This window comes from Nyctereutes procyonoides, unplaced genomic scaffold, assembly GCF_905146905.1.
Source record: "Nyctereutes procyonoides isolate TBG_1078 unplaced genomic scaffold, NYPRO_anot_genome, whole genome shotgun sequence".
Taxonomy (NCBI): Eukaryota; Metazoa; Chordata; class Mammalia; order Carnivora; family Canidae; genus Nyctereutes; species Nyctereutes procyonoides.
The window spans coordinates 58,103,838-58,129,358 of record NW_026575051.1 but is presented as its reverse complement, the minus strand read 5'-3'; the positions used below and the strand labels follow the sequence as shown (position 1 = coordinate 58,129,358).

The window sequence follows — 25,521 nt, the reverse complement described above, 5'->3', positions numbered from 1 at the left end:
ATTTAACAACCTAAGTATTGCAGGAGTACTAGTCACACAGACCAATAAGAACAGATGCCAGCTGTAAACAATCCGTGCCAACACATACTGAGTAAGTATCAGCAATGTGCAAAGAATGTACTACATTAAGGCATGATAACATATTCTTATTATCAGTACACTGTTCTATAATTTACTGTTTACATATCTCCTCTGGTAATCTGTGAGGTCATTATGGACAGGGAGCAGTCGTATTCACCTGGAATCTTATGTTGCATGGATTACTGGTGCAAAGAAAACCTCAATAAACATTTTTTTTGAATTAAAGAAAAGCTATGTTCATGGAACTGCCTCAAAAATTCATTAAATTCATTAAATAAATCATTTTTTATTCCTTCACAGCTTTAACCACTAGAAGTTCATGAACAATGTATTCACTTCACTCATCCTGTTGGAACACCTCTGCTGAACCTTTGAACAAATCCTGCAATACAGAGTTTGCTTATCACACCCTCAGTATTTTAGATACAATCATCCTCCCTTCTATGATTGGGATTATCTGTTCAATGGGGCTAGTTGGCAACATCCTCATTGTATTCACTATAATAAGGTAAGAGCTTCTTATCTTTTCCATAATTTAGGCACATCTTATACTCACTGAATCCTTTTCCCTTTATATAATTTTTCTTAATGAAATTGGTTTAGGAAATATTTGGCTAAGATAATTAAAGGAGATTCTATAGATTATTTGCATCATGTATTAAGTAACATCTAATTTGCAAAACTCAAAATGAAAAGACCCAAGCCAATGTGTACTGCTGGGTTAGTGAATTTTTATAGCAGTCATCCCTCAATCTTAGCTTCATTATCAGATCACCTGAGGAGCTTTCAAAACTCCTAATACATAGTTTCATCTTAGACTAAATAATTCAGAATCTCTAGAGGTGGAACCTAGGCATGGAGCAAAACTGCAATGCAAACATTTTATTTTCTGGCAATAAGAGTTATCCTGTGTATAGCCCACAGATGCTTATACAGCAATAAAGATGAAGTTTTTGCATTTATCAAAACAAAACAAAACTACCCTCATCAGTTAGTGAAAGGGACTATATTGCACTCATTTGGACAAGAGAGAGACTTTACTTATCACCCAAAGATTCAGGCAGCCACAGATGGGGGCTTAGACCAGCCAGCCCCATGTAGGCCAAACTGAGAGAGATCTGCTCCTGAGCACCTCCTGCCTTTGCTTCACATCTCCCGCCTCATTCAGATCATTTCCTACTTCCTCTCAAACATTGGGCATAAGGCTCAACCTGGAGAATAAGAATAAATTTCTTGCTTCCCATGGGCTTTGATAGATGGATTCAGAGTTGGTGTACATGTGCCCTATCACTGCTTGATATCTTTGCTATCCTGATTATATTCACATTTACTTGTTTTAATCAACATGTTAAATGTTATTATCCTGGTCTCTAATCATGCTTATAACCATCATTAAAGAAAATTTCATCCTTGTTTCTATGTAAGAAAACACATTTGAGAGTACTACCTAGTAGGTGTTTTCAGCATTATATTAACATATGACTACAACAATCTTTTGTGTAGCACGTTATACTTACAAAGCACCGCTGAAAATCATTCAGTCCTCAAAAGAGCAGTACTATTATTATACCCATTTAGAAGAAGAGGCTTAGGAGAGAAAATAACTTGTCCAGCATCACATAGCTAGTAAGTGACAATCCTGGCACTGAACTCAAATCCCATGACTGCAAATTCCAGGCTATTTTCTCTACCCTAATAAAAACAAACAAATCATTAAACTAGAAAGACAGTGGATTTACCATGTGGATGGAAGAATTCTCCCAGAAACAATTAAGAGCAAGAGCAGCCCTCAGGATGGTGATGGATGTGACACTCACCATCCCTGAGAAAGCTCGTAACTGGTCACTTTCCCCAAGCGGCTTCTCATTAGCAAGCCTACTTTCAAATTATTATTGTCATTATTCCTGCAGTTCGGTGTAGCATATCAATGGAATTTTTTACACCATCCATAACTGAAGATTTATTTAGTGTATTAGAATTTTACTCTTAATGAATTCAGGCATTTTTATTGTGTCCTAAAAAGCCATTTGTGAATATCAAGCATACAGTGCGATATTGGTTTCTGGAATATCAAGCATTTTACATTAATTTTTTAAGTGCTAGAAGTAGTTCAACTCAGTATGTATTACTAAAACCTACTGTAAACCCAGCACCAAAGGTTATGAAAATCCCAAAGAAATGTGGCAGCATCTGACCTAACAAGCTCATAGACTAGTGGAAAAGATGAGATTTAAACAGATATAATTGAAAAAAAAAATACAATACATTAAAAACAATCAAGCAGGGGCAAAAAAAAAAAAAGATGGTTCAAATAATAAGTTCAAGGAAGGGAAACAGAAATAAACAGATATTCTCAGGAAGCCTCAAGGAGGCAATAGCTCCAAGTAGAAAGTTAATAGAAACATGAGAATGTTTCTAGCTCTCTCTTTGCCTGTTGCTCCTGCCCATTTCTCTTTCCATATTTCCCTCATACCCATTGGTATTTTTACTGTCCTCTCCTAGAGATACATGTAGTGTGTTGCATACCCATAGAGCCTTGGCCCCACTAGAGAGAAATCAAGTTCTCATAATGTGTTGGCCCTGCAGAAATGGTTGCATTTTCTACAGGCAACTTTTTTTTTAAAGATAGATTTATTTATTTATTTATTTATTTATTTATTTATTTATTTATTTATTTATGATAGACACAGAGAGTGAGAGAGAGACAGAGACACAGGCAGAGGGAGAAGCAGGCTCCATGCTGGGAGCCCGATGCGGGACTCGATACTGGGACTCCAGGATCGCACCCCGGGTCAAAGGCAGGTGCCAAACCGCTGAACCACCCAGGGATTCCCTCTACAGGCAACTTTTATATGCAAAGACTCTTCAATATTAGATTTCAGACCCTGTGACAAGCTGTTGGAGAGATATTTGGGGCCAGAGAAAATTCTTGGTTTCCCTCAAATTACACCGAAAGGTATTAGCCTGATCCTATTAATCTGGAGACAAAGCAGGAAAAAAGAAGAAATATGGAATGTGAACTCTTCCAAAAGTCAATACTGAGCTATAATTCCTAGAAACAAATTCTCAACTTAAAGCAAATAATCATTTAACTGAAAAAGAAAACCTGAGCCATAATACTGACCAACTTATTTGCAATGATTGTGAAAAATCTGTCCTTTCTATCATTACCATTTTCTAGGTAATATGTGAGAAGATATATGTTAATGGAGCATTTAAGATGAATCTTTTAATCTTTCAAAAAACATTTGGGGGCAACTTAATTTTAATTTTTCTTACTAGGACTTTAATATTTTTCATTGCAAGTTGCTCTCCAAAAATGTATCAGTCTTTCAAAAGCCATTTGAAAGCAAATTAATTTTAATTTATTTTTGGCTTAGAATTTATCTAACACTTTTTTAAAAGAGTTGGTCTCCAAAAATTTTAAGGCAATTTATATTAATATTTTCATCATGTCTTGCCATGATCTTTTGTTACTCTCTTAGCAGATGGGTACTTTAATTAAAATATTAAGGTTACAGAAAAAATAAGGAGAAATAGATATTTTTAAAGGTTTAGGACTGGGGATCCCTTGGTGGCTCAGCAGTTGAGCACCTGCCTTTGGCCCAGGGCGTGATCCTGGAGTCCCAGATCAAGTCCCACGTCGGGCTCCCGGTGTGGAGCCTGCCTCTGTCTCTTTCATGAATAAATAAATAAAATCTAAAAAAAGAAAAAAAAGGTTTAGGACTTTCTCGTTTATGATGAATATCTGCCTCAGAAGAGAATGAATAGAACTGAAAGTCAGTAAGATCATTAGCAATGATGGGAAGCAAGCAATAAACTAACTACTGGCTTTGCAAAGGAAGACTAGAAACATGTATGAAAAAAGTAGGTTTAAGGAAGATGGAGTTTCCAGAAAAAAGAGAGTCTAGGTGGCTATTTGTAAAAGAAGCAATTTGTGCATTAAGGAAGGTAACTATAAAGTAGGGAGGGCAGATCATTACTAGTTTGTCACATGTTAAATTCACAGCTGGTCTAAAGGAAACCAGATTAGGAAACAAAAATGTAGGAGGGAAATTGGACCAGTTATAACAGAATCATTTCCCCCTTTAATTCCTCAGAGAGAGACTAGTGGACTCAGCCTCATTACACAACTACGTTCCACAGTCACAGTGGGCCCTGGGAAGCTACTTCCACAAAAGGGAGGACGTTCTTCTCCATCAGTCCCCCACTCCCACCTCCTGAACACATCTTTCACCTGTCTACTGACAGACAACTTCATGTAGGCAGAGACTCTCTAAGGGATGCCTGTCTCCTGAAAAATAAAGAGTCCTCGTTCTATCATTCTTTGACCTCAACTCCCTGTCAAGTCAATGAATTCACATTAAATCATGAATTACTGAGACACCTTACTTTTAACCCTCCCAAAGGTATCTACATTTTATAGAGAGATTACAAGAGGGTCGCTGCAATAACCTGAAGGAACATTAGTGACCTAATAGTGGAACACCAGTTACTAACAGACAGGGAGGGGAAATACTTAGAACAAGTCCTCTTCCCTTTTCCCACCCAGCTTAAATCATAACTACTGGCTCCCTCTGATCCAGCCCTCAGCCACTCTCAGGAGTGTCAGCCACATGTAAGTTCTTGTTGGTGTATACATACATATAGCCTATGCTTTAGATACTGCAGAAACTTTCAGCCACATTTGTGTACATGAACTGGAAAGTTGTTGAGAGAGCCTGGTTGTGATGGTCCAATACACCTAGACAACTCTGGAATCTAAAGAGATTGAATGCCTTGCCCAAGGACACAAGGAGGGCATAGAAATGAAGATGGGATTCCCTGTTAGGTTCTCTTTCAACTATACTACACTATGTATGTAGAGCAAAGTTGGCAAATATGTCACTTTATCCTAAACTCTCCCATTCATTCCAGTCATCTCTAATCTGTGCAGATGTTTGTTTTGTAAATAGTCCTTGCGTGAAGACTCAGAATTGTTCTTAGCACATTGCTTCACAAAATCACAACTAATCCACTGGAGTTGGCTCACAATAAGAATAGAGATAAATGCCAAACAGGGGCTGGTAAAGCAACCCAGAGATATACAAAAGTAGGAAGCTACTACCGTGTCCTAACCAACACCACCATCTTTCACCCCAACACCACCACCCTTTTCTTGGCCCTGAGCTGGATGGAGAAAAGGAGGTCAGTGGTTTTACAGACCTCAGGAGTCTGAACTGCCTGGTGGGAACTACAGCCATAATGGGATCTGGGACCATAGAATAGAGGCTACAGGATGAAGGTGGAGCCATGGATGGAATGCAGCCACTGGCAGAGATGCTAACAGCAGAAAGAACAAGGAAATGCCCTGGCTTCTCCTCCCTTCCATCCTCCAGCTTGCCTCCAGTAGTCCTTCCTTATTGGCCAAAACCAACCAAAAGCCAGTTGGCAAGGAGACCCAGGAACAAAGCTAGAGAAGAGTGGGAAATGGATCTGAGAGCAAGCTGATCAGCAAAGCAGCCTCCTGCATATGTGGTGTTATATGTTTTTACCAGTTTTATTTAATCCATAGCATATATTGTTACTTCTGACTGCAACATGTAAATACATTTTTAATAAAAAAAATTTTGTCAAAATCAGTTATACTATTAACCAATAGATAAGCATTGTAATCACTTGACATATGATTCCAACATATTTTTAAACATGTTGAAATAAATTCTTTAAATGTTACATAAATTTATGCTGCATACATAATTGGAACTTTTTTTTACTTAATCAGTATGTTTCCCTTTTGATTAAATATTCTTGACTATGATTTGTAACAACTATGTAATTATTGCAGGGTAATGTGGAATACCATAATTTATCTTATTATTCTTTAAATTAGTGAGCCTTAGATATGGCCATGTTAACCATATGGAAAACATGTTAGCTAAAATGATCACAAGGCTACATTTTTTATTTTAAATGTTTAAGTCAGGAGAGACAGGAATCTAATGAAATCTGGCAACTGAAAATCTAGAGATAAATTAGACCTAAAAAAAGAATGCAAGTTGTATTGGTAAAGATTTTACAATTTTAATTTCTATGCTGTCACTTTTAGTAAAGAAAGCAATAATGAACATAATGTGTTTTTATTGCCCTATTATCTTATGCCCAGATCATTTGCTTCAGAATTCTTTTTCCATAAATAATATCATCTAGAAACACTTTATTTCATTCTTTTTAATTTAGTTAATGGTCTGCACTGTCCTCAACAATAGAATTACCATAATTCATTAACAGTAAATGATGGGTGTCTGTCTAGAGAAGAGCAAGGGCCATGAATCTAATTGCTGCAATTAGACCCTACGCAACCACTTATGGTTTATATCCCAATTCAAATGGAAATAACATCTGTTATAGGCTGATTTATGGGGGTTTTTTTGTGGTGTTTTTCATGTGGAACTCTTTCTACCTGACCTCTAGGGTCAATTTCTCCCACCCCACTGCTCCTCCTCAACTCCCACTGACAACGGCCTGGATAGGACAGAGGATGAGAGACCAAGGCCAGTCACTTGGCTGCTTTTTTGGTTGACACAATCTTTTCCTCAAATCTCTTCTCATTCTGGGTCTTTCTGATATGAGTCACCAACCTGCTGGGGACAAGGAACCAACATGCTTTATAGTGCATCAACAATGCCCAGAGTGTGGTTGCTGAGTTAAGTACTCAATGGCCGTAACTGCCCCACAATGTGTGCTTGCCAGAGCCTGGGTAAAATATCCTCACCGACTAGTCTCACATGAGGATTCATTGGCTTAGAAATAAAGTTCACAGGCTGTAGAATTTTCAGCCAATGAATAATAAAGACACACACTAGCCTCCAAATCACAGAGCAAAGCTCTGTACTGAGTGAACTAGTAATTGTGGTATGATCTTAGGGCTAATTTTTAAATGCTCTTTAAAGTCTTATTTGTCCTCAGTTCAGATGCCACTTCTGCCAAGAAATCTGCTTCGACTGTCCCCAGGGTAAGGGGCAGAAGCCCCTTTGTGTGCTTCTTGTGCTAGCTCTAGCTTTGTCACTGCACTGCAGTGATTATTTATTTAGACATACCTAGACTACAAGCTCCTTGATGTTACAGTTTATAGATTATTTAGCTTTGCAGCCCCAGAGCACAATATTATGCTTGACATATAACTGGTTTGTTGACAAACAAAATGCTTGTTGAATTAATAGCATCTCCCAGAGAAAGATGTCACCTGTTTACTATTGAATAACCCAACTCCTTGAACATAGGGACCAAATGAATTTTAAATTTCTGCTCTTAGAAAATTCCTTTGCCTAGAGAGAAGAGTGCCATATGTAGATAGCACTGAATCCACTCCTCCCAACAGGAGTCATGAGATCATCCTCTGGGCTCTCTACCAGTTTACTCTTTTCAGATTTCTTCTCTAGATTTCAGTCTTAATTTATAGTCTTTGCTATTGGGTTAGATTTTGTTGGAATATTTCTAAATAAAAGTTGAAATTTCTTTAAGAATAACCTGTTAAGATTTGACTTCCAGGGATCCCTGGGTGGCGCAGCGGTTTAGCGCCTGCCTTTGGCCCAGGGCACGATCCTGGAGACCGGGGATCGAGTCCCATGTCGGGCTCCCGGTGCATGGAGCCTGCTTCTCCCTCTGCCTGTGTCTCTGCCTCTCTCTCTCATTCTGTGTGACTATCATAAATAAATAAAAATATTTTAAAAAAAAAGATTTGACTTCCACTTCAGTGGGGAAAAAAGGCATTATACAATGGAAACCATTTGTCTTCCTTGTTCAGCTGTTTTTGGTGCTAGAAATAAGCAAGAACTAAGCTTTTTGCCTGAGCTTAGAGTTGGTATAATTTGTTGCTATGTAGAAACTACCCCCAAAACTTACTGGCTTAAAACAACAAACATTTATTCTCACACCATTTCAAGGGGCGAGAATCTAGGAACAGCTTAGCTGGGTAGTTCTGGCTCCGAGTCTCTTATCAAGTTGCAGTGTCCTCCAAGGCAACAGTCATCTCGGCAGGAGTGGGAGCATCTACTTCCAAAGTAGCTAACTCACAAACCTGGAAGACTGGTGCTTGTTGTTGGCAAGAGGCCTCAGCTCCTCTCCATGTGGACCTCTCCACAAAGTTGCTTGGGTAACCCCTCAAGATGGCAGCTGGCTATCCCAGAGAAAGTGATCCAAGAGAGAGCAAAGAGAAACCCTATAATGCCTTTATGTTCTTATGTCACACATTGTCATTTCTACCATATTCCATTTGTGAAAAGTGGGTTACTAAAATTAATCACACTCAGAGGGAACGAGGTTCCATCTTTTGAAAGCAGCATCAAAGAATTTGTAGCCGTATTTTTTTTTTTTATGATAGTCACAGAGAGAGAGAGAGAGAGAGGCAGAGACATAGGCAGAGGGAGAAGCAGGCTCCATGCACCGGGATCCTGACGTGGGATTCGATCCCGGGTCTCCAGGATCGCGCCCTGGGCCAAAGGCAGGCACCAAACCGCTGCGCCACCCAGGGATCCCTGTAGCCATATTTTTAAGCCACCACAGTTATCAGACGTATAGTTCAAAATGTTTAAATATGCACAAGACTAGGAATTCGTATGTGCATTTGTGTAAGTTTTCCTTTAACTCCCTTTAAAATTCATTTTAACAATTACCAATTTGTAACAGGTGGCATATACTAAAGGTGGTACATACTTTGAATATCAATTGTCAGTTTCCTTATTTTCTTTCAGGTCCAGGAAAAAAACCATTCCTGACATTTATATCTGCAACCTGGCTGTGGCTGATCTGGTCCACATCATTGGAATGCCATTTCTTATTCATCAATGGGCCCGGGGAGGAGAGTGGGTGTTTGGGGGGCCCCTCTGTACCATTATCACATCCCTGGATACCTGCAACCAGTTTGCCTGTAGTGCCATCATGACTGTGATGAGTATAGACAGGTAAGTGAAGAAACTCTGAGATAGCTTAACATAATCCAGAAGTGTTTGTGCTTCCCCACGGTCATCCCAATTTAAGCAATATCGGTACTACTGTATAACAACCAAGTTCCTCATCCTTTGCTTGTTTCATCATAGGACTTAAAAATATTTTTTCCAACTTCCATAGAAATTTATTTTTTAATGGAAAACTTAAAACACTAAAATCTCCTTTTGGCAAGTCATTCTTTTTAACTTTAGTTTTATTTATAATTCACTGCCAGATAAAAATACTTTGAAGTCATGAAATGTTGAAAACCAAAATGAGTGCCCCCATCATTCTTAAAATGAGAAAGCTGAAGTCCCAAGAAGTGAGGGGCCTTTCTGAAGGCACATGGTGAGTCAGTGGCAAAGCTGAAAACTGAAGTAGGTCTCCTCATTCTGTCCAGAGTGATTTCTGGTATGTTGAATGTCTCACAGAGCCCTATCATCACCTCGCAGCTTAAAGGAATCTAGGGACTAGATTTGGGCTCCTGAATAGCTCTGAAGAGATGTTCTAATACACCCATTGTTATGACTGGTTAATGCAAATGACGCCACTTTACATCATTAAAAATGCATTCGACTGTGACCAGGAATGTGCCACAACCATATTCACCAACTATGTAAGTAAAATGCTATTTGAGGAGATGGCAGCAATGGTGGGTACTTGTGGAGCCAGTGGGTGGTGGAGCCCAGTTCAGAACCAGGCTGTCTCTTGAGATGGCAGGTTGCTTTCCAACTACCTCATTACCTGGCTCTTCAGGAAGCAGGCAAATTAGGATATCCCTGCATCATCCAGATGGTAGGAACTCCAGACTAGGTCTTAGCAACATTCCCCAAACAGAAACAAGCCCTAAAGACACAGTAATATGCGTAACAGGAATTATCTCCGAGAACAACCTACTTAGAATCTCCATCCATCTTCTTTTCATCCCTACCCTAGCCCAGCACACTTGACCTCCCTTGCTCTGACCTTTTTCTTTCTCCCTTGCTCCAATATATCACAGTTTAATTTACTTTGTATATGGATGTGTGTACTGTTTATTGTTCAGCTTCCTCTGCCCCTTAGATGTAAATTCCACAAAGGCAGGGTCTTTGATCACTTATACCAAGTATCTGTGACAGTGCCTGTCACATGGGTGCTCAAAAAGTACTGATAAATTAATGATCTGACAATTAGTCTTGAGGGCTATGTTAAATTTCCCTGGGTCCATCCAGGACTTCTCCCTGAACTCTGCCTCTTTTACCCTTCCATGTGTACCCTTAGGGTGGGGAAATGATGAGCAGTTTCTCAAATGAATAAACAAAGGAATAGAGAGGTTCAAAGAAATAATTCACTGAATCATTATTTTTCAGACATGAATTTTTTTATATGCATTTTTTTATAACCTGTTGCTTTTCTGTAAAAGAATTCTCAAAAAATAGAGTGCGTTTCTTCTCAGTTTATAATTAAGACCACATTTTAAAATCAATGTACTATGTAGGTCTGGGTAGTTCAGCTGATGCCAACCAATGCTGACAGTATCTTGAGTGATGCCTGGTGAACTTGCCAGCATTCCAATGCAAGGAGAGGGCTCTGCACAGGGCAGCCCCACTGCAAAAAAAGCAACCTAAAGTACATATCTTACCAATCATAATCCCATTCTTAGAAATAATAAAAGCTTCTTCATATCCTATACTCTGAAGACAGGAGAGTACTGGCTTTTCTTTAAAGAAGGGAAGTCGTGGGTCAGCCCGGGTGGCGCAGTGGTTTAGCGCTGCCTTCGGCCCAGGTTGTGGTCCTGGAGACCCGGGATCGAGTCCCACATCAGGCACCCTGCATGGAGCCTGCTTCTCCCTCTGCCTGTGTCTCTACCTCTCTCTCTCTGTGTGTTTCTCTCACGAATAAATAAATAAAATTTTTAAAAATACTTTAAAAAAAAAGAAGGGAAGTTGTATGTCTTCTGTAAACCTCTTACTGCAAATAAAGTGAATGGACATTGTGTTGGAACAGACCAACTGTACACATTTCCTAAGGTTCCCGGGTTCTTTTCTGTGAGTATATGTGCTCATGTGCATGTGTGTCTTATACACCTGAATGTCATTTTTTCAAAAGATTTTTATTTACTTGAGAGAGAGAGAGAGAGAGAGAGAGAGAGAGAGAGAATAGAGGGAGTAGCAGACTCTCTGCTGAATAGAGAACCTGACCTGGGGCTCCATCCCAAGACCCTGAGATCATGACCTGAGCTGAAGGCAGACACTTAACTGACTGAGCCACCCAGGTGCCCTATGAATGTCATTTTTTTTTAATCGAATGGACACAGTATGCTAAACTTTTACTTTAGTATTAAGACACTTGGGCACTTATCCTTTGCTCGGCCCTCACTCTAGAGGATCACATCACCAGAGAAAAGTGAAGATTCCATAAACCTGAATCTTTTCCTCTTCAGCATTTCTTACAGTTCCATCTGTACAAAATGCATAAAACTTCACTATCTGCGATTTGGGAGTTTAAGATTTTATTTCTTTGTTTGGGAGAGGGAAAGCTCAAGCAGGGGGAACAGCAGAGGGAGTGGGAGAAGCAGGTTCCCTGCTGAGCCGGGACACTGATGCTGGGCTCAATCCCAGGACCCTGGGATCATAACCTGAGCTGAAAGCAGATGACTGAGCCACCCAGGTGCCCCAATGTCTGCAATTTTGTAAAAAGAAATGGAGTTTTCTTTGCAAGGCCATAACTACGGTATTGGCCATGACTGTGCCATCAGTGATCCTGACTGCTTATACATTTAAATGGTTTTAATTGCCAGTTTAATAGAACATAAATTTCAAGTGTTTCTGATAATTTTCATTTTTCTTTTTCTGATTAGTAATAACTACAGGTGTGGAATATTTCAATAGGGGGTGCCTACCTCCAAATCATACCAAAAAAATTAGGTAAACATCCAAAATATTAAAAATATATACCTCCAGATGAAAGCTGCCTAGACTAATTTCATAAATAAATTCTCAAGAATATCAAAAGTCAGTAAGTAGAAGCCAAATTCCCTATTTATTTATTCATTCATTAAAGCAAATATTTTTTGAGTAAGACTACAGGCCAGGAACTACACTGGATACAGGATGATAGAACGGCACTAAGCTGATAGTCAAGGTTCCTGCCTTCGTGGGGCTTCTACTCCCAAGATGTAGATATTAAGTGAAAAGTCACACAGGTAAATGTGTATTTCCACACAATGATATATACTAGGAAGGAAAAGGAGAGTTCCCCTACAATCTGCATGTAAAGTCATTGGCCATTATAGACAGTGAGTGGTCAGGGTAGGCTTTCCTGAGACACAGACTGTTAAATAGAGACTCAACGGAAGAGTAAGATGAATCAAAGGGAGATTCTGCTAGGCAGGAAGGACAGCATGCACCTGGCCCTGAAAGGGAAGAGACCTTGAAGGCAGGCCAGCAGGGAGACAGGCACAAACGACAACCTGAGTGACAGGGAGGGACAGGTAGAGAAAGACTTTGCAAATAATGGTAAGAATTCTGAATTTTATCTAAAAGGTGCTGGAAAATCATTGAAGGGTTTTCAGATGGGGAAAGGAGAGTGTTAGGATGAGGATGTAATCAGAGAAGATTCCCTAATCTCTTTATGCCATGATTCCATCACCCTTTCATCCCAGACAGAATGATGGCTGGGCTGCTGTACAAGTACCACGTCATCTCTTTCCCCAGCAGGGGAAGAGGGTCCTTCTCCCCTTAGCCACAGGTAATGAAGGTACAATATGCAGAAGGAGGAGGGGCTTGGGTACCTTGGGCCACAAGTGTCTCCCTGCATGCCAAAGGGTCCCTTAACTAAGTATCCCTTAAAACGTCCTGCCTCTTATACAAAATTGAAAGAACAGGGACAGGAAATCTTTTAATTTTATAAATCTTCCTTAAGTAGCTCTATAAAAATTAAATGACCATCAGAACATGTTTTGCATTTATTTAATGTCTGTGAATACTGCCTTGCAACACCTGCAACTCTAGCAAAACTGCACTTTCACAAATACTCTTCCTCCTGGGTTCTAGGTTCTTTCTCACCCTTTAGCTTTCAGTTGGCTCTGAAAAATTCTTGGATTTTCTAGACAACCAAATATATTTGATATGTCAGGACTTCAAGTTTAATTAACGATTTATCCTTTTTTACTGGATCAGAAATGGATAAATAAATAAATAGAAAGAAAGAAAGAAAGAAAGAAAGAAAGAAAGAAAGAAAGAAAGAAAGAAAGAAAGAAAACCCCCTCCCCTATGAAATCAGCCCATTTCCCCTCTCCGGCGTCCAGCCTAAGTTCCCTGAGGATTTTGCGTTGTCTGTACTAGCCACATCTGTTTATCCTCACTACGACTTCTGTGACCTGAACCTCCAGGAGCTAGTGGCCCCCACTGAAAGGCCATCTGGGCAAAACGTCTGTCCCAGTAGGCCAGAACCTCATCCTGCCAGGGGATCCTACTAGCCAGTGCACTGGCCTCCTTCCTGCCTCCGTCAGTAAATCCTACTGGAAAGAGGGCCTCTCGCTCCTGGAGGAAACCCCCACTCAGAGACAAAGTTTTCCAGAGCCTAGCCTATATGGGAAGCACCTTCGTAAAGAGAGTTTGCACAGGGCAGAGTTTCACTATTATCAGTGTGTTCGTGGAAATGACAGCGATTTCAGTGAGTGGTTTATTCAGACTTGCAGGGTCAAGAGTTGTTTTCTCTACAGGTACCAGCCAGCTCTTAAAAATATAACTTTCTTTTACCCTGATAGAGGTGTGCTTCAGGGAGGATAATAATACTAATAATTTACTCTTGTCATGAACCTTTCATCCTTGGAGCTCAGTGCTTTTATTGATTGTTCCCAAACCCTTCTTAACTGGCTTTGCAGGTACTTGGCTCTCGTCCAACCATTTCGACTTACAAGTTGGAGAACGAGGTACAAGACCATCCGCATCAATTTGGGCCTTTGGGCAGCTTCCTTCATTCTGGCACTGCCTGTCTGGGTCTACTCGAAGGTCATCAAATTTAAAGACGGTGTGGAGAGTTGTGCTTTTGATTTAACATCCCCTCACGATGTACTCCGGTAGGTTGTTAAAACTTAAGAAAAATAGAGTTGAATTAAGTTGTGAAGTGCTTCATCCTCCTTGTCAACACGTGAGCAGCGGCGCAGAGTGTCCTTGGGGATCCTCTAAGGGGCAGTCTCCCTGCTTAGTTTTCTGCTTTGCACAATCAGGTTGGTAGCTTGATTCTAAGGGGAAGGTAACCTTTAGAAACAGATCGGGAGTTTAATTATGTAGCCTCAGTGGACACAAACATATTTAAATATGGATTTTAAAGATCCATGGCAACCAGACACAATCAAATTAAGGGGGGGCAAAATTTCCAACAAGGCCTGGGAGTTACCAAGACTCAAGCCCTATCAGCATGCCACTGGAGTTTGGTTGAATGATGTCCCCCTGCAAAAAAAAGATCTACTCAAGTCCTAATTCTCAGTACCTGTGAATGTGACCTTATTTAGAAATAGGGTCTTTGCAGATAACACATGCACTTTGCAGATAAGTTAAATGAGGTCATGCTGGATTACAGCCAGCCCCAAATCAGGGATTGGTGCCCTGATGAGAAGAGTGAGAACTGAAGGGACACAAAGAGGAGGGTGCCTGGGGAGACAGAGGCAGAGACAGAGTGATGAGTCTACAAGCAAAATAACACCAAGGATTGCCTGAAACCAGCAGAGTCAAGGAGAAAGGCACAGAGCAGGTTCTCCCTCAGAGCCTCCAAAAGGACCAACCTTGCCAACACCTTAGTTTCAGTTCTTACTCCAGAATGGAAACAATAAATTTCTGTTGTTTTAAGCCATTGGGTTTGTGGTAATTTGTTATAGTAGCTCTCAGTAACTAACGCAGCAGCCAACATAGGGATTTCTCACATTTTAATCTGAAAAGAAAAATTAAGTCAAAAATTTTATTTGAAATTTTGAACATAGCATTAGAGTCTATGACTAAAATTTTTTCCTGGCTTACTAAGAGTCACATATTGTGTAAGATGCTTTTTTGCATATATTATCTCGGGTCAATCTGGAAGATTCCTTTTTCTCATCCACCACTTGTTAAATGGATGAGTCAGTTTTGCCTCATGTAGTCACAGCCCAAGAGGGATGATGGTTAGAGGCCCCGGCAAGGCTCCAATTCCAGTAACAAAAATCTCCAGAGGACTGCAACATCAGTAGGATTGTTTATTCATTATTTTGCCCACCAGCACCGGCTGCACCCACAGACCAAATCCACCTGCCAATCTAACGGTGAAATGATATTTAATCACTAGTACAGTAATTAATCACTAATACATTAATATGGACCCCAACATACCTGAGAGAGGAGCATAACTTGGTGACTGTAGGACTTCAGTCTTTGCCAAAGAAATAACAAGGATTCACTGTTTTGCACCAGTAGCTGCTTCTGCTATTTTTGGTTGGTTATCATAAAGGATATTCTGAGGCTCAAGGGTTGATCTCCCCAGAGGATTTTATGGAGAACTGAGATTGGAAGCACTTTTGGAGCCCTTCTGGTCCCAGGTGCGCGCTCTCTCTCTCTCTCTCTCTCTCTCTCTCTCTGCCACCCTGTCTGCACCTACCCAATGTGGGCTATCTTCTTTTACCAATGCCAAGGTTCTTCCGTGAAGGAGGATACCTGGCATCTGTGCAGAAACGGAGTTCTTACCTGAGAATTTCCCCTGGGGGAGCACCAACGAAGAGACTGGCTCATTTCACAACAGGCCTTTGGAGAGGCCAGCTGGAGCCTTGATTACAAATGTGGGCTGTGCAGCTCAATTGTCTCTCTGGGTTCAAATCCCACCTCTGCTACTTACTAGCTGGGCAAGCCACTTAATCCCACTGTGTCTTAGTTTGTGCTTCTCTCATGTGAGAAGAACATGTTCTCTAACTGTTCTTTTCTGCTGTTCTTCTCTAATGGCAATTGAACTCATGGGGCTGGACAGATTCAGTGGATTAAAGTATGTAAAGTACTCAGTGCCTGCTATATAATAAATTCTACCAGCTATTCTGTATTGTTGTTAATAATACTAAAAGATAATGGTAATAATACATTTTCTCATCTGTCTATATTCAGTAGCCTTGGGCTTGGTGAGAGGAGAAAGTACTGTTGCTAGCAAACAATGAAGGTTTTGTTTTTTTTTTTCCCATTTTACAGTTTCTTTTTTTTTTTTTCCTTTCAAGATTTTACTTAAATTCAGGTTAGTTAGCATATAGTGTATGTAGTATTAGTTTCAGGGGTAGAATGTAGTGATTCATCACTTGCATATAATACCCAGTTCTCATTACAAGTGTCCTCCTTTAATGCCCATCACCCGGTTACCCTGTCCCTCCACCCACCTCCCCTTCAGCAATCCTCAGTTTGTTCCCTGGAGTTAAAGAGTTTACTTTAGGGTTCACCTCTCTCTCTGTCTTTATCTTATTTTTTCTCTATGTAAAAGTAGCAAAGATCCTTAACCTCTCCCCTAGGACTTTTATGTCAGGCCCTGAAAAATTAGAGAATCATGCCTCATAAATTGTAAACGACAGTTCCTGGCCTTGTGAATATGACAGTCATATCTTCTCTCTCATTTTACAGGTATACACTTTATTTGACGATAACAACTTTTTTTTTCCCTTTGCCTTTGATTTTGGTGTGCTATATTTTAATTTTATGCTATACTTGGGAGATGTATCAACAGAATAAAGATGCAAGATGGTAAGTGTTTACCCTATTTTGTTTTATTTGTTGAAAGAACAATTCAGAAATCCTAAGACATCTACAACAGAAATTTAAACAACAATCACTTGAAACATACCACATTTAGACATATGGGCATTAATGTCTACATGAGCAATTTCTGAAAACAGGACATGTTCTGAAGCAGCTATTTGAGATCTCTCAGTGATAAATGTTCCAATCACTGAGGTAATGGTTTAATAAAAATGTAAACAGAACTCAAGATGCTATTTAAAGAATACTTTTATATTTTTCATCAACAATGTTATTTAAATGTTTTATTTGTACACTTTGCAGAGTTGTGTACATATGTAAATATCTTAGATGCTGAATATAACTTTCGAATTTCTGTGTTTTAATTTTGAGAATAAGGATCTCATTAATATTTGAATACTTAGGACAAGATTAATTAGGACTAAATAAAGCCAAAGACTTACCCTAAGACAAAAGATTTGGGGAAAACCTTTATGAATAAATCTAGATTATTTTCCAGGGGGACCGGAGTGGCTCAGTTGGTTAAGCATCCAACACTTGACAGTGGCTCAGGTCATGGTCTCAGGGTCATGAGATGGAGCCCTGCCTAGCTCCATGCTCAGTTGAGGGTGGGGGTTGGGGTGTCTGCTGAAGATTCTCTCTCCCCCTCTGCCCTTCTCTCCTGTGTACTTTCTCTCTCTCCCTCTAAAAATAAATCTTTTTAAAAAATTATTTCTACTTGAAATTGTCTATACCAAATTGAGTCAGTGAATACATAACATGGTAGATTTTAAAAACATTATTAAAATCTGTCTTTAGATTACTGTATGTTTTAGACAGACAAAATCACTATATTTCCCACACATAACCCCCTCTTAATTAATCCCCTCCTAATCCCCTTCACCTCCTTCACCCATGCCCCCTACCCACAATTCCTGCTGGCAACCACTAGTTTCTTCTCTATATTTAAAAGTCTATTTTTTTCTCTTTTTTTTTTTGCCTTGTTCATTTGCTTTGTTTCTTCCAGCTACAAATGAAAGCATATGGTTATTTTTCCATTTCTGACTGACTTATTTCCCTCAGCACTATACTCTCTAGCTCAATTCATGTTGCAAATGGCAAGATTTTACTCTTTTTACGGCTGAGTAGTATTCCATCACATGTATAAATCACACATTTTTTTATTCATGTCTATCAGTGAACCTTGGGGTTGCTTCCATATCTTGGCTATTATAAATAATACTGCAATAAACAAAGGGTAACATATATCTTTTTCAAATTAGTGTTTTTGTATTTTGGGCGTAAATACCCAGTGGAACATTACTGGATCGTATGGTAATTCTATTTTTAATTTTTTAAGGAACCTCTGTACTGTTTCCACAGTGGCTGCACCAGTTCACATTCCCTCCAACAGTGCAAGAGGATTCCTGTTCTCCACAACCTGACCAACAATTGTTTTTTGTTTTTTAGCCATTTCTGACATGTATGAGGTGATATCTCACTGTGGTTTTGAAATGCACTTCCCTGATGATGAGTGATATTAAGCATCTTTTCATGGGTCTGTTGGCCATCTGTATGTCTTCTTTGGAGAAATATCTTCTGCCCATTTTTTAATTGGAGTATTTGGTTTTTTGGTGGTGAGATGAATAAATTCTTTATATATTTTGGATACTAACCCTTTATCACGTATGTCACTTGCAAATATGACAATCCATTTAGTAGGTTGTCTTTTTGTTTTGTTGATAGTTTCCTTTGCTGTGAAGAGATTTTTATTTTGATGTAGTCCCAACAGTTTATTTTTGCTTTTGCTTCCCTTGCCTCAGGAAACCTATCTAGAAAAATGTTGCCAGGGCTGATGTCAGAGAAATTACCGTCTATGCTCTCTTCTGGGATTTTTATGATCTCAGATCTCACATTTAGGTCCTTAAGCCATTTTGAGTTTATTTTGGTGCTTGTTGTGAGAAAGTGGTTCAGTTTCCCAACACCATTTGTTGAAGAGAATGTCTTTTTCCCATTGCATATTCTTGTCTCCTTTGTCAAAGATTAACTGATCGTGTATATAATTGTGGGGTTAACTCTGGGCTCTCTATTCTGTTCCATTGATCTATGTGTCTTTTTTTTTTTGTGCCTCTACCAGACTGTTTTGATTACTACACTTCTGTAGTATGTTTTGAAATCTGGAATTGTGATACCTCCAGGGTTGTTCTTTTTCCAAGATTGCTTTGGCTATTTGGGGCCTTTTGGGGTCCCATACAAATTTTAGGATTATTTATTCTAGTTCTGTGGGAAAAAAATGCTATTGGTATTTTGATAAGGATTGCATTAAATCTGTAGATTGTTTTGAGTAGTATGGACATTTTAACAATATTGGTTCTCCCAATCCATGAGCATGGAATATCTTTCCATTTGTTTGTGGTATCTTCAATTTCTTTCATCAGTGTTTTATTGTTTTCAGAGTACAGATCTTTCATCTCTTTGGTTAAGTTTATTCCTAGGCATATTATTAATTGTGGTGCAGTTGTGATTGGGATTGTTACCTTAATTTCTCTTTCTAGCTACTTCATTCTTAGTGTATAGCAATGAAAACAGATTTTTATATATTGATTTGTATCCCACAACCTTACTGAATTCATTTATCAGTTCTGGTAGATTTTTTAGTGGAGTCTTCAGGGTTTTCTAAATATAGTATTATGTATCTGCATGATAGTGAAAAGTTTTACTTCTTTTCAATTTAGATGCTTTTTATATCTTTTTGTTGTCTGATTGCTGTGGCTAAGAATTCCAGTACTATGTTCATTAAAAGCAGTGAGAGAGAATATCCTTGCTGTTTTTGCCCATTAAGTATGATGTTAGCTGTGGGTTTTTCATAAAAGGCCTTTATGATTTGTGAATATTGAACCACCTTTGCAACCCAGGAATAATCACACTTAATTGTGGTGAATGATTTTCATGTATTGTTGGATTAGGTTTGCTAATATTTTGTTGAGGATTTTGCATCTATGTTCATCAGAGATATTGGCTTATCATTTTTTTTTGTAGTGTCTATCTGGTTTTGGTATCAGGGTAATGGCATCATAGAATGAATCTGGGAGCTTTCCTTCCTCTTCTTCTTTTTTTTTTTTTTTTTTTTTTGAATAGGTTGAGAATAGGTATTAATTCTTCTTTAAATGTTTGTTACAATTGACCTGTGAAGCCATCTGGTCCTGGACTTTCATTTGTTGGGAGTTTTTCAATTACTGATTCAATTTCATTGCTGCCTAGCAATGAAATCTGTTCAAGATTGATCTATAATCAATCTGCTCAAGTTTTCTATTTATTCCTGATTAAGTATTGGGAAATTATGTTTCTAGGAATTTATTCATTTCTTCTAAGTTGTCCAATTTGTTGGCATATAATATTTCACAATATTTTCTTATGGTCCTTTCTATTTCTATAGTGTTGGTTGTTATTTCTTCTCTTCCTGAATTTATCTGAGTCTCCTCTCTTTTTTTTTTTAAATGAGTCTGGCTAAAGTTTTATCAATTTTGTTGATCTCCTCACAGAACCAATTCCTGGTTTCATTGATCTCTTCTATTGTGGGTGTTTTTATTTGTTAGTTTCTCTTTCATTTATTCTGCTCTAATATTTACTATTTCTTTCCTTCTACTGTTTTTTTTTAAGATTTTATTTATTCATGAGAGAGAGAGAGAGAGAGAGAGAGAGGCAGAGACACAGGCAGAGGGAGAAGCAGGCTCCACACAGGGAGCTCGACGTGGGACTTGATCCCCGGTCTCCAGGATCACACCCTGGGCCGAAATGGCACTAAACTGCTGAGCCACCCGGGCTTCCCTGGTTTTGAGTTTTGTTTGTTCTTGTTCTACTGTTTTATGTATAAAAATAGGATGTTTCTTTGAGATTGTTCTTTCTTCTTGAAGTAAGCCTATATAACTATAAGCTTCCCTCACAGAACAACTTTTGCTGCATCCCAAGGATATGGGACCATTATGTTATTATTTTCATTTGTGTTCATATTTTTTTATTTCCTCTTGGTTTTTTGATTGATCCTATTCCACTCTTTTAAAATGGAATGTTCTGAATATATCTGTTAGATCTGTCCGTTCCAATGTGTCATTCAAGGCCACTGTTTGCTTGTTGATTTTTCTATCCGATCTATCCACTGATGTAAGTGGAGTGTTAAAGTCTCCTACTATTAGTGTATTACTATCAATTACTTTGTTTATAGCTGCTTTATGTATTTGGATTTTCCCATATTGGTTCCATAAATATTTACAATTGTTATATGTTCTTGTTGGATTTTTCCCTTTATAATTATGTCATATTCTTTGCCTCTTGTTACAATCTTTTTTTTTAAAGTTTTTTTGTCTGATATAAGTAATGTTACCCCAGCTTTTTTACTTCCATTTGCATGATAAATGTTTTTCTATCCCTTCACTTTCAATCTGCATGTGTCTTTAGGAATGAATTAAGACTTTGGTATGCAACATATAGATAGGTCCATTCAATCACCTTATCTTTGTTAGAGCATTTAGTCCATTTACATTTAAAGTAATTATTGATAAATATGTACTTATTGTCATTTTTTAAGTTATTTTAAGGTTGCTTTTGTAGTTCTTCTTTGTTCCTTTCTTCTCTTACTCTCTTCTCTCATAGTTTGATGGCTTTGCTTTGTGATATATCTGGATTCCTTTCTCTATATATTTTGTGTATCTATTTGTGGTTATCATTAGGTTATATATAACATCTTTTTTTATAACATCTTATATATAGCAGTCTGTATTAAGTTGATGGTCTCAAGTTTGAACCCTTTCTAAAAGCACTAAATGTTTACTCCCCTCCCCCCAATATTTTAGGTATATGGTGTTATATTTTACATCTTTCTATTTTGTGAATCACTGGGCTGCTTTTATAGACATTTTTGCTACTTTTATGCTTTCTACTTTTTTTAATACCTGTTTATGGTCTTTCCTTTCCACTCAAGGAATCCCTTTTAATATTTATAAGGTTTAGAGATGATGAATTTCTTAACTTTTGTTGGTCTGGGGAACTCCTTTATCTTTCTTTCTATTCTGAATGATAGCCTTGCTGAATAGAGAGCATTCTTGGTTGCAGGGTTTTTTTTCTTTTAGTACTTTGAATATATTATGTCACTCTCTTCCTCCCTACAAAATCAACTGGAAGTCTTATGGGGTGTCCCTTCTATGTAAATGTTTTATTTTCTCTTGCTGCTTTTAAAATTCTCTATCAGTTTTTTTGCCATTTTAATTATTATATGTCTTGGTATGGATCTCCTTGGGTTGATTTTATTGGGACCTCTCTGTGCCTCCTGGATCTGCATGTTTCTTTCCTTCCTCAGATTAGGGAAGTTTTTAGCTATTATTTCTTCAAATAAATTTTCTGCCCCCTTTTCTCTCAATTCTCCTTCTAGGATCCCTGTGATACAAATTTTTTATGCTTGATTGTGACACTGAATTAAGGGTAATCTATTCTCATTTTTTTCCCCTCTCTCCTGTTCAGCTTGATTGCTTTCCATTATTCTGTCTTCTAGGTCACTGATCCATTCTTCTGCTTCCTCTATTTTACTGTTCTGTACTAACTTTGGCAGCACACATGCCTCTATTCTACTATTAATTCCCTCTAGTATATTTTTAATTTCAGTAATTTCTCAAGTCCAGTAAGTATCTTTATGACCATTACTTTAAATTCTCTATCAGGCATATTACTTATATTACTCATTTGTCTCTCTTGCTGTAATTTTGTCCTGTTCTTTCATCTGGGGCCCATTCCTCTGGTCCTCATCTTGTCTAACCCCGTGTCTGTTTCTATATGTTAGGAAACTGAGCTATATCTTCTGTTCTTGAAAGTAGTGGCCTTATGAAGAAATGGCTCTACAGTCCTCTGCAGTGCAATGTTCATTGTTCACCAGAACCTGGCACTTCAGGGATGTCTCCTATACATGTTGCATGTGCCTTACTATTCTAGCTGAACTGCATTTGTCTTCAGTCCAGTCATTGGCAATGGCTCTCTATGCCTGTTGTAGGCAGGGTTTGGTTCCTGTGTTGTTAATGGATCAATATGGGGCTGCCCTGGTCTTGAGTTGGGTCAGACCAGGCATCTGGAGCAGCTATAGTCACACTGAACTGTAGGGCACTCTCCCTGTGTTGTCCCCAGAGAAGCTTTCATTGTTGGTCAGGGCCTGCAATCAGGCCAGACTTCTGCCCTGGGGCCATTACTGGGACCACAGTGGAACTGGTGTGGGTGGTTATCTTCCCTTCTCCCCAGGGCAAGAGTCACTTTGGAGTGCTGTTGACCACTATCCAAGCTATATGTACACTGCCAAGCTTGTGGCACTATTTTGCATGGGCTTCAGCCAAAGGCATATTGGAGAATACAGATCCAGAGAATGTGACGTTGGCAAGATTTGCATAGTTCTGCTCTGGGAGGGGACATGTAGCCACTTTTGAGGCTACCAAGGGCATGTTGGAGAGTTCTGAGGAGAGCAGGAAGGGTAGGGCACACTGTGAGCAAGCCAAGTAGAGAGTGTTTATACTGGTTCCCTAGGTGTCCATGTATCTAGGCCGAAGGGCAAGGGAGAGAAATGGCACTCCCAGCTCTTTTATTCTTGGGAGTAGTCTCCTAATAATTTCTGCTCCTCCTGCAAATGTTCTGAGATTAGTAAATAAATCTTCCCACAAACTCCAAGCATTTTTCAAAATCCTGCTTTTATTCTTTATCTCCAAGGGATGGTTTGTTGTGCTGTCTCCTTAAGGGTGGGAACTCAGTTTCCTATTACGCTCTGGCTCTCCCAGAGCTGACCCTGATGACTTTTAAAGTTCCAGGTGTTAAGCCTCATGACTGCAAAACTTGTGAAGTTAAGCCCTTCTGGTTTTAAAGCCAAATGTTGTGAAGATTCATCTTCCAAGTGCAAGTCCTCCCCTGTCTGGGGTACCTGGTATAGGGTCTGCTCCTTTGCCTTCATCATGCTTAGAGCTTCCTGCCCTCCAGAAAACAGTCTCACATATCAGTTTGGTGCATGACTGCATCTTTGTTGTTCCAACCATTTTGATGTGCCTGCCCTCTTCTCTCTGATTAACCATGGAGAGTCTGTTCTGCCAGTCTTTGGATCATTTTCTGGACTATTTACACTAATGTGGGTGTTATCTAGGTGTATCCATGGAATGAGGTGAGTTTAGGATTCTCCTAACCCATCATCTTCCCTAGAAGTCAAATAGGTGATCAACTTGACCATGAGCCAAAATTCATAGCACACTCTAATGCCAAAGGTATAGGTGTTCTACTGACCCATGATATTTTTTCTCACTTAGCTTCTTGAAATTCTTTGGAAATATTGCACCCCTAAAGGGTGGCCTATTTAGAATGGAAAAGGGAAGCAGCCACAGTTATATAGAAAAATAACTTAGCTTCTAAATGTATTATAGGCAGCTGAGCTGGTGAAACAGTTGAAATGGAATCATATGGAACATTAAGAAACTGACAGGTGGAAAGGATGCTTGAGCCCTTTTAGGATAGTTCTCTAAAGCAGATCACTGTGTTCCCAGCACTTTTCTCAGAAATGCAAAGAGCATCTTATGAAACAGAGCTCACACTGTCTAGTTATCCCTCAAAATGGAAGAAGTTTGAGGAATGATGGTGCCTACTCTGATAAACTGCAGAGGAATCATTACCTTACAATGACTTTCCGCTGCCACGCTGTTTTTTAATATATATATTATTCCCTACGGTTATTCATCTGCTTCAACTGTGTCCCTAGGACATTTCTATTGAATGTCTAAATATAATGTGATAAAACTTGAGAATTTTAAAACATTTATTTTGGAATAATTTTAAATTAATAGAAGAGTTACATTAACAGTAGAGAAAGTTCCTATATACTCCCCACTTCGTTTCTCCATTAATACCTTACCTTACCATGATACAATTTCAAAGCAAAGAAAATGGCATTGGTACATTACTACTTACTAAACTCTATCCCTTACTGCGTTCCAATTTTTTGGAAACTGGTATCCCAATTTTTCTATTAAATTCCTCTTTCTGGTCTAGGATTCAATGCAGAATACTATATTGCCTTTGGTTGTCATGTCTCCTCAAGTCTCCTCTGGTCTATGACAGTTTCTACTCTTCTCTTATTTTTCATGACCTAAAGAGTATTAAGGAGTACTAGTTAGGTATCCTGTAGAATGTTTCCAATCTGAATTTTTCTGATATTGTATCACAATTAGACTGTAGTTATGTGCTTTGGGGAAAAATCAGTTCTCATCACAACATATCAAGGGGCATATCAAGGGGCAAGATGTAACTGCATTACATCTCTGTTGATGAAAGTTCTAGGAAATCATTGCCCCATAATTTCTATGGTTGTTTATGTTCTGTCTATCCTAATATTTCCTTTATAGTTACAATCCCAGTGTTCCAAAAGAGAGAGTGATGAAGCTGACAAAGATGGTGCTGGTGCTGGTGGCGGTCTTTATCCTAAGTGCTGCCCCCTACCACGTGATACAACTGGTGAACTTAAAGATGCAGCAGCCCACACTGGCCTTCCATGTAGGCTATTATCTCTCCATCTGTTTCAGCTATGCCAGCAGCAGCATTAACCCTTTCCTCTACATCATGCTGAGTGGAAATTTCCGGAAACGCCTGCCTCAAGTACAAAGGAGAGTGACTGAGAAATCAACAATATAGAAAATACCTTGAAATCGAGCTTTTAGGAGAGTACATGGATCACCAAAAGTAGATAGGC

The 25,521-nt window shown here is 38.9% G+C and overlaps 1 protein-coding gene across 1 annotated transcript; it reads left to right on the top strand.

Moving 5' to 3' along the window:
• Positions 1-407: 407 nt before the first annotated feature.
• MCHR2 (melanin concentrating hormone receptor 2) lies at positions 408-25,463 on the top strand. Its single transcript, XM_055329654.1, has 5 exons — positions 408-589; positions 8,814-9,023; positions 13,916-14,110; positions 16,653-16,772; positions 25,178-25,463. The coding sequence occupies exons 1-5, from the start codon at positions 408-410 to the stop codon at positions 25,461-25,463; spliced, it is 993 nt and encodes a 330-aa protein (XP_055185629.1).
• Positions 25,464-25,521: the final 58 nt, after the last annotated feature.